General features: G+C 41.6%; 1 protein-coding gene across 2 annotated transcripts in view; it reads left to right on the top strand.

The window, feature by feature from the left end:
- Positions 1-10,000, top strand: part of sema6a (sema domain, transmembrane domain (TM), and cytoplasmic domain, (semaphorin) 6A) — a 134,591-nt gene that overhangs the window by 84,158 nt on the left and 40,433 nt on the right. For both annotated transcript variants that reach the window (XM_080766918.1, XM_080766917.1), the window contains exons 10-12: positions 995-1,212; positions 4,017-4,148; positions 6,495-6,650. In XM_080766918.1, the coding sequence (XP_080623044.1) occupies positions 995-1,212; positions 4,017-4,148; positions 6,495-6,650 (506 nt within the window). The remainder of the gene's footprint in view (positions 1-994; positions 1,213-4,016; positions 4,149-6,494; positions 6,651-10,000) is intronic.

Genomic DNA, 10,000 nt, shown 5'->3' with positions numbered 1-10,000 from the left:
TTACAATACTGAGTACACCATCGTATTGCAGAGTAGCAATTACAGCACCGGCCCCTATTGAAGTCATATATTTTGAAATTTCTCTTGCCAGGTGCAGAGTCTTTAACGGTGTATTAAACACACCAGTTTCCTCTGCTATATCTTTAATTTACCATTTGATGGAACGTCGTGCTAGGCCTTCCAAGCTATCTGCAACAGATTTCATCGGTTGGATTTCCGGTGGGCAGCGATAAAATACAGTAGTCATAAAATACACCATTGTGCTTTCCTTTGTGGTAATTGGGCCCTAAAGTTTACAATCCGCGTAACGAAACATTGACTTCTTAATGCGTAGAAGCACGTCGTGTATCTGTCTTCTTTATATGAGGGCCACAAAATACAAGTCGTTTCCTTTCAGTTATGTTGCTTCAATTTGTAACAGTAAGTCATCTGTCTCAAAACAGCCTTGTCTTATGTATAATTAATAATCGGGTTGTTTGGCTATTAATCATTTCATGGCTCGCATTTACCGTAAGTGGAAATGCTGGTACAGTACATGCAATAGAGACATAGATGATTAGGTTTGACACTACAGTAGTGGGTGAGAGCCTCATATATTTTGTGGAAGAGAAAGTAGAGTGGAACTGGAAAAATAGTACTCAGCTCCACTGATTCATTGATTCAACGTTTTGATCCATTTGAAACTTCTTCAGGAATAATTTGAAGAAGAGAGAAAAGAATAGAGATTATTCCTGAAGAAGATCCAAACGTATCGAAACATTGAATCAATACATCAGTGGAACTGAGTACTATTTTACCATGTGTTGCGGACTCTATTTTCTCTTACCGTTTGTCCAGCACCTGGGCTAGAGGGGATGTGCGTGCACTATTACCTCTGTCCAAATATTTTGTAGCTCTTCAATGTCTTATTCATACTTACGAGCGACAGAGCCGTACAACGACATATGAATTAGGCTTAAGACTTAGGCTTGAAGTGACTCTCCTCTCCTCTCAGGTGATGTTTCCGCGGGTGGCCAGGGTTTGCAAGAATGACCGTGGTGGCTCGCAGCGCGTCCTGGAGAAACAATGGACCTCCTTCCTCAAAACCCGACTGAACTGCTCCATCCCCGGGGACTCGCACTTCTACTTCAACATCCTGCAGGCCGTGACCAACGTCATTCATATCAACGGACGCGACGTAGTCATGGCGACCTTCTCCACGCCCTACAACAGGTGCAATACGCCGATGACACTATACGCAATTGACTGAATGAAAGCAGCATCCAATGACTCACACAGATCTCAATTAAGATTAGAGATGGATTAATTAATTAACAAATAGTTAAGCAATTTCTCAAGGTCATTTTACCCATTTAAACACTATAATTGTTTAAGTGAATAAAACTATTTAGAAAAGGTACAATCAACAGATTGCGTTCTCGTTTTGAACATTTCGAAACACATGTGAACGTAATTACAGTATTTCATTGCAACATATTGACCTTTTTAATAGAGCCAGTGCCCTCAGGGACACTTAATTTCTGTGGCGGCTGGGGCGACACTCATTTCTGCTGTCAAAACTGTTTTCTTGGCCTTTTTGTCACATAGGTGCATAATCTTATTTTTTTCCCCTTCATTCTTCGTATTCTGAGCTGCTTTCATATTCATAGACTGGCAGTTTTATTTTATCTAAATTGAAAATTACCATGAGCCCAGCTGACACATATTATAATTTTCCATTCTATGGTTACGTTTTAGCAGATAAGACAATTGCTTGTGACAATGCAATTGAGCATGGTTAATGGACATTAAAATCCAATGAAGCGACGCCAGCCAAAATTGTCTATAAGCGGCGGTTTTGAGCCTGGGCATTAACTTTCCATTTCGCAGCCTGCAGGTGAAATTGGAGGAAACACTCACTGAGGGGTTTCCAGTCCTTCATTTAATTGTCAGTCTGGCTGGGTGACTGGCTGGTTGGCTGCCTTTCCATGCTGATGACCGAGTTCAGAGTGTTCATTTAAATCACAGTGTGTAATGGAGCTGTAAGTGAGAGGGTAAAAATGGACCCATTTATTCACTCTGAGTTAAATTAACACTCTGGTTCGTACTGTGCTGTTGGCTTGGTATAAATAGATACTGTATGACTCTGTAAGTCTCCTATCTCCTACATTATAGAGGCTAGTGCCTATCTTTCAGTGGCCAGACCAAGAGGTGAACAGTGCGACTGTTCCCTGACCTTGTCCTTTATAATACTGCCCTTGTGCCCATGACTGCATGATGTGTCTAGCCCATGATGCAACAGCGAAAAGGCCTTCCGAAAACTCCCCACTGGTCTGTAGAGATATAGAATTCGGGGAAGGAGACGGAGACGAGAGATTCCCATTTTTAAGCCTGAATGACAGTGACTGAACAGTTCTTAGTTTAACGTTTTTTGTAAGCAGATGTGTGGTAAATAGAAAAGTGAGTCAGTGCTGCACTATGCATTGATTCCAAACAGACAGATACAGAAGCCACTAGCCAGTAGCTCAGCTGCTATCACAACAAGCTGTGTGTGCCTCCCTTCCCCCCCTCTATATGAATAGCAACAATACGATCATCTGTCTCCCATATTTTTGGCCCAACAGTGGACTTATGCTGAACTTATGCTTCCTCGAGGCATTTGGGGAAACCCATTCTTGTATGAATGGATTGGAAAGGAATGTGCCCTCTCTCTGTCTCCTCTAAGTACAGTTGTTGGGGATTATTTTTGTTAGCAAATATACTCCGACTACTGTACATATGAACTGCTGAAGGCACTATGACATGATGAGAACACGTCTACAGTGGACAATTCATAGTGATAGTAGAGAATACTATAATGCTCCTACACAATGCACCATATTTAGCACTGAACCCCTAATTGCTCCTGCTGGTTGGTGCCTTGCATGGTTTCCACCGCCATCGCTGTATGAATGTGTGTGTGAATGGGTGAATGTAATGCACAATCTATGTAAAGCGCCTTGGATAAATGCGCTATATACGTAAATGCACCATTTAGGCAGCTTTTTTGGAGCTCACCGACAAAACCTGAATATCTAGCAGTTAGATTTGGCTCTCGCCAACTGGACACCATACAGTATGAACGTGAACGGGGTTGTGGCGGCACCCTGAGAAGGTCCGAATTCACAGCCAATGAGAGCACAGGACAGCTGTGTCTGTGAAGGCAGAAAGTCTGTCTGTCTGTCTGTCTGTATCGATAGATGGGTGTGTATATATAACCTTTATTCCGTGGGTAGATTAAGGTGTCACATATATTCCTTAGGGAAATCCAACTGTGATACATATTAGTAGCTATATTAGCTGTTAAATAGTCTCTAAAAAACCAACACATCTCACTTGAATAATGTTGATAAAACAGTGTCTGACCACGTGCGCTCAGAGAGAGAGAGAGAGAGAGAGAGAGAGAGATAGAGAGAGAGAGTGAAGTGTCCTGTGTCGGTCTTGCGCATGTGTCACGGGATCCTGCACGTATACGTGAGACGTCAAAATGAATTGGAATAAAAACAAATGTAGCCTATAGTATCGGGTCTGGATCGCATATTGGTGAACTCTTGCATGTGTGTGATCAATTAGTTAATGTGAAAACCACGACGATATAATGACAGCCGATTTCCAAAAGAGACTCCTGTAGTGTGAAATACTTAACGATCTGATGACTCCCCGGCAACTTTAAAAGTCCTACAGTAGTGTGTAGGGGTCATAACATTGTAGTGTGGTATAATGGGCCTAATACAGTACATGCAAATGTCCAATGATGTTCTGCCAGTGTGGTACCATAACACGTGCGATATCAGAATAAGAATGGACCCTATAGTTCAACAAACAACATGATAAACAGTTACCTGTAAGTAGAAACTAGGATACAGGTGAACATCAAACCTACAGTAGCATCTGTCTTAACAGGATATCTAGATGAAATTCTCAACATTTGTGCTTGCAAATTCAAATAAACAAAACATTATAATGACAAAAACAAATTGTTTGTTTTCCTGTTCCAGCATTCCGGGCTCAGCAGTGTGTGCATATGACATGGCAGACGTGGCCAACGCATTTACAGGCCGATTCAAGGAACAGAAATCCCCAGATTCCACTTGGACACCTTTTCCTGAGGACAAGGTCCCCAAGCCAAGGTAACAGATACTGCCAATTACGCACGCACGCACGCACGCACGCAAGCACACACACACACACACACACACACACACACACACACACACACACACACACACACTAATACATTACCTCACCTCTCCACACACACAACAGGATCAAAGAAGGAGCTCGATATCAGTAAATGAAGCATGAGATAATTTTGCAGATGGACGGTTAATTCTACAAATGCACCAGGCTGATCAATCTTTCATCTACTGCTCCCTAATTAGCCTACTAAAAGCTGCACTCCTTTCCCTAGCTACAAATAACTGGGGCAGGATAATGTGTGTGTGCGTGCGTGTGTGCGTGCGTGCGTGTGTGCGTTCCTTCTCATTATTATGGCCGAGGAGGCTGTTCCCCACCACTTCAGTACCTCTACCATTGTGTGTGGGGGTGCGTGCGTGCATGTATGTTTGTGTTCTTATGATTAGCGTGAAATTACGAGTTTACTTGGAACAACTTCAGGTGTTAACGACATAAAACCATCTGTAGTGCATTGGCTGATTGGGTTGGTCCTATTCATGATGTGGAGTTGTTATGCTTGATTTCAAATAAGGTCAGTGTATAAACAGGAATCCGAGGGCAGAGAGAAGACAAAAAGGGGCTCAGACTGAGATTCGACCCCGGGTATTTTCACTCACAAGGAGTATAAATGGTTAGTTAGTGTGTGAGTGTGCGAGCCTCCGGTCACCCCAACTTGTGAGGCCTTTTTGTATGCAAACGAGCTGAAATGCTTGCTTTATGCTCTGTCGCACACTGTAAATAGCAAATAGTGGCTATTTTTTGCAGGATTATTAGAATGCAATGCAGATGCCCCCCACTTCCATTTCGCCTCTGCAGTCCTACTGTATATCAATTAATCGAATCCTATCTCGCTTGCTGCTTGGAAATTCAAGAATATATAGGCTTTGGCCTGAGAGTGCGTTGCGTGTTCGAGTCCTGCCCATGAAGACCCTTGCTGCATGTCTCTCCCCTTCTCTCTCTCCCCCTTTCCTGTCCATATTCACATACTATCAATAAAGGCAGAAAAGCCATACAAATTATATATGAAGCATTGTGTTATTTCATGCAGGTCACGGAAGTCGCATAAGCTCAGCTGCCTCCACCACCCCAGCCTCCACTACTGTAGTTCAGAGACTTGCAGTACTCAAGCGTGTGCATAGCTCTAGCCTAGAGTAAACTGGAATTCAATGTTTGCATGGCTCTCTAAACTCTCTTATTGCAATAAATGATTAAATCTACTTTGACGTGAGTGTTCCTGACTGAAAGATATTTTAACAAACACAAACAAAAATTAAATACAGATAATGAGGCACAGTTACAGACTAGCATTCAAAGTTTGTGGAAGAATTGTCTGCCTTGAGATACTAGGCTTAACACTACTATCCCTGCTCGGCCCCAGTAGACTGCTCGTCTAGTATAGTGCTAGACGTCATACTGAATCATTTACACATTTTGCTTACTGAATTGGAGAAAGGTCGCCCTCTAGTTCTGCTCTTCTTGCATCTTCAGACATAGCTATCAACAGTGAAAAAACCAGTTTGAAAATGTGTGATTTAATGCATTTTTAATACTGAAAAGAAACTGGTTGAATGGAATATCTTTCAGTGGAGTGGATTTTTCAAGGCAAATAACGTCTAAAAGAGGCTTTTATTTTCAATGGCACAGGATGTTTTGTGAGCTCATGCCCTATAGTATAGATGCATGCTTGCATTAGTATTAATGGGTATATTAGTATTAATGGGAAAAGAATACTCGCAAATAAAGTTGGACCGATCAGAACCACATTTTCTTGTGCACATTGATGGTGGTCAAATATGGAGTTAATCATTATTCATTCATCGTTAATCATTGATAGATGACTGACATCACACACACAAACACACATGTGGATTGTCAAAGAAATCTTGTTGGCCGGCTGGTTAATGTTCCACGGATCTGTCGTAGGTTATGTGGCAAAACATGGTTTCAGAAGTGGGTACAGTATAGTGGTTTTACAAGCTCTTAGGGGTGAAATGTCTGCAAAGAGTAGCACTATCAAAAAGCTGCTTCACTTTTACGAGCAGCTCCCGTCGGTTCCCTATAAACAGAAATGGTAGAAGTGTGTCGTGTTTGATTCCAATAAAAAACAAGGCATTTTCTCACTGTGCTCTCATCAAAGCATCTTAGTGCGAAGGGCTACTGTTGCAGTTTCACCCCCTCATTGATTTGAAGTGAAATTAAGCTCTTAGCCTAAATCAATCAATGTTACAAGTCCTCTCTTCTGATCCGAATAATGTTCCTGCTCCTTGTTTACCCTCATCCACCTCCCCTGCTCTCCTCAGACCTGGCTGCTGTGCTGGCACTCCGTCTTTGGAGAGATACAAGCTGTCTAGCGAGTTCCCAGATGACACGTTGAACTTCATCAAGATGCACCCTCTGATGGACGAGGCCGTGCCTTCCATCGCCAACAGACCCTGGTTCCTCAAGACCATGGTCCGGTGAGTGTGATACAGCCTGGACGTCATTGATCCATTTCATCCCTGGAGCCAAATTGGGTGAAATGGCTTGTTGTTCCAGCAGGAAGACTCATTCAAATCCGCTAGTGTCATGTCATGCTTGCGGTTAGGGTGAATGCGATCTGTGACCTGTTTTAAGTTTAACCCATTCATTCGACAAATTCCTTCTAAACCAATAGTTAGCACACTATTCCCTTTCCCTGTTTTAATGGGTTAAGGCCCTACTCGTGAAATCCTGAGTGTTCATTTAACTCTGAGACTGTGCAAATGTTGTACACTCTGAGTTACAAATTGATAAATTATTATCAGATAGACCCTGACGAAGACCTTTTGGTCGAAACGCGTAGGTCCAGATAGACCCTGACGAAGACCTTTTGGTCGAAACGCGTAGGTCCAGATAGACCCTGACGAAGACCTTTTGGTCGAAACTCGTAGGTCCAGATAGACCCTGACGAAGACCTTTTGGTCGAAACGCGTAGGTCCTGTTATTTATTTGCCTTGCTCATTAATACATTATTTGAAGTGCCTTGGATTCCTTTTTTCTTTTCAAGTCTGCAACTTACACCTTGGAGGAAAGATACCATTTGTCCATACATTATTACCACATAGGATTGTACTGTGTAAGCACAGGGCAAGATCGATTTTGTAATCCTCATCCTGTCAGGCGCTGAGATAGTGATGTGATGAAGACATATTTTAATTTGTGGAGATGTTGAAAAGGCTTCATACTGAAATATTCTGGAATGTCACATATTCTATTCTGCTCAGCTGTCACCTGCAACCATGGATTCTAAAGTATTTATAAAGTTGCGTGTAGTTTGTCATGAAAGTTCTATGAACTTTTCTTTTTTTTCCACTTTTATTTAAATGTGGACATTTTCTACCAGAATCAATTGGGTAAAAGAGAGTTTTTCTTCTTTGCGGCTGGCTTGCATCCAGAGTTTCTGGAGTTGAGCCCATTCCCCAAAGCAAGTGCTCTCTGGCTGTGGTCGTTTGATCATGAAGGTCTGTCTGGCATTTGGCTACGCTACACACTGACGATTCAGCCAGTCTCTGGAGGTATAGGACAGCAGAGTGCCATCTCATTGGCAACCGGAAACTAGCCCACCGACTCGCTTTTCATTTGAAATGGTTTGGAAATCCAATTAGTTGAGCTTAACATTTTTTGATTGGAACTTACCAAGCATTTGACTAAATGTGACAGTGGTAAATTCACTTTCAAAACAGGCCGCATGAAGCTATTTCCATGTGCTTTACAAATCATTTCAATGGAATCTTGACCCTGCCTGTGTTATCTTTGAATGCACATGACTTTCCCTACTCATCTCACCTTTCATTAACATGCCTTATGTTATAGAGCATACTGTGAATAACAGTACAGTGTGTATTTGAGGGCCTATACACAGGTTTAATGTTTGTCTTTAGTCTTTAGTGTTTGTTTTGAAAATGCCATTGACAATGAAGGGAAAATGTACATCATAATGTTCCATTTACGTCATATTGTCTCTTTATTGTTAATGGCGTTTAATGTTTATGTTTGCACCTTTTGATTTACATCACCATTACATCACCTAATCAACATGAATTAGCGCCCCTCACTTCACACGGGTGGGATTTTTTTTATCATTATATAATCAGAGATCAGGCTGTTTAATTTTATTTGAAATGACACTGCATAAAGCGCAGCCGGGGCAGTAGTTAACGGCTTTATGTAAGGTATAAAAACAAGACATAAGAAGACACAGAGAGAGAGAGAGAGAGAGAGAGAGAGAGAGAGAGAGAGAGAGAGAGAGAGAGAGAGAGAGGAAGAGAACAGGGTGGGGGTGGGGGTGATTTTATAGTAGGCTACAGTATCCATGACTTAATTTCTGTATGGAATATTAGTCTTGACTCTGGGAAGTCAACTGGAAACAGCATCTGTATTCTGTAATAGGGCTCTGTCCCTGCCATGCCAGCCAGAGGGGACATCTGAGTATCCAGCATCGGTTTTTGTCACAAATTGGAAAAGGCCTATATCTATTGTGTCCTTATGATTTCTACTCTGGCAGGGTTTTCTTTAGCTTACCGTGCACACAATCAGTGGCAGAGAGAGTGAGGGGGCACTTTGAAGAACTCTCCTCTTGAGATTTCTATTACTCTGAATGGGGAAAAGACAGTGAATGTCTTGAGATTGTGTTATTTCAATGAGACCAAATCCCATTTCCACAGTCCTTGGAGCTACAGCCATGCTTTACATAGCGGTTGTTTTCATTGAACAAAACCACTGAGAATTCCAATGCCATCTAAGACAAAAACTAAAGGAGTGAAGGGAATAAGAGAACATGGCCGTAACCACTTAAACCCTTAAAATGTTCGACTTTAATGTTCGCCACATGCCCAAAATATGGACGCCAGGCTTATTAAAGAGCTGATATTGTAAACCTTACTGTACAGCACGCTTCATTTACATTCAAACCAAAATAGTTTCTTAGTACATTAGGTTCTCCCTCAGGTTAAATAGTTTCTTAGTACATTAGGTTCTCCCTCGGGTTGCATGGCAAACTCTCACAAGGTCCTTGTATCCTGAGGATACAAGAGGATTTCCTCATTTTTCCCCAATAAGCTCTCAAGTTTAATCTTTAATTGCCATCTCCTTGAATTAATAACAAAAAACATTCAAAGGGATTTGCATAATACATACAGATTTGAAGATAATGTTTGATAACAGTAAGAGGTCCTTTCAGCCCAGAACTAATTGGGAGACAGATAGTCACATCAGAGGAGGTTCACTTTGAGTTTAAAGACCTTGGAGAGTCACTAAAAGTAAACAGCCCGTAGGATTAGTTTTAGTGTTTTTGCCAGCCTGTCGTGCTTGGTATGCCTACTTGCATCCCAGGCATCATCTACAACAATTACTGACACCTGGCCAGTGGAAGGGCAACCAAAAATGTTGGGACCTAACGAAGATGTATTGACATCGTCGTCAATCTACTTGCCTGCACCCTGTTAAAAGGCTTTCATTTTCCGAGACTGCTCCAGTGCCTTCCATCATACAGTCCTGTTCCTTAGATGCACCATGAGACCAGCCTAAACTTGAAGCTTGAAGCGTGGTTTTTCACTTTAGTTTTTTCTTCCTATAAAATAGAATAGATCATATACCTACTGGGCTACTGTAGTATATTCTCAAGAACAGTCTGACAGATCTTATAGTTTAGGGTTGGGAGGGACTAAATTAAATATCATGATTATGATTATTTTAATAATATTATTGTGACGCTAATATAATTTTTTCAATCCACAAGCTCATGTGTTGTGATGTGATGTGTTGTGAGGTTCGATTATTTACACTATTT

The sequence above is a fragment of the Protomyctophum bolini genome (assembly GCF_963924005.1).
Source record: "Protomyctophum bolini genome assembly, chromosome: 6".
NCBI classification, from domain to species: domain Eukaryota; kingdom Metazoa; phylum Chordata; class Actinopteri; order Myctophiformes; family Myctophidae; genus Protomyctophum; species Protomyctophum bolini.
The sequence above is the reverse complement of the archived record's forward strand: the minus strand, read 5'-3'. Positions and strand labels throughout refer to the sequence as shown.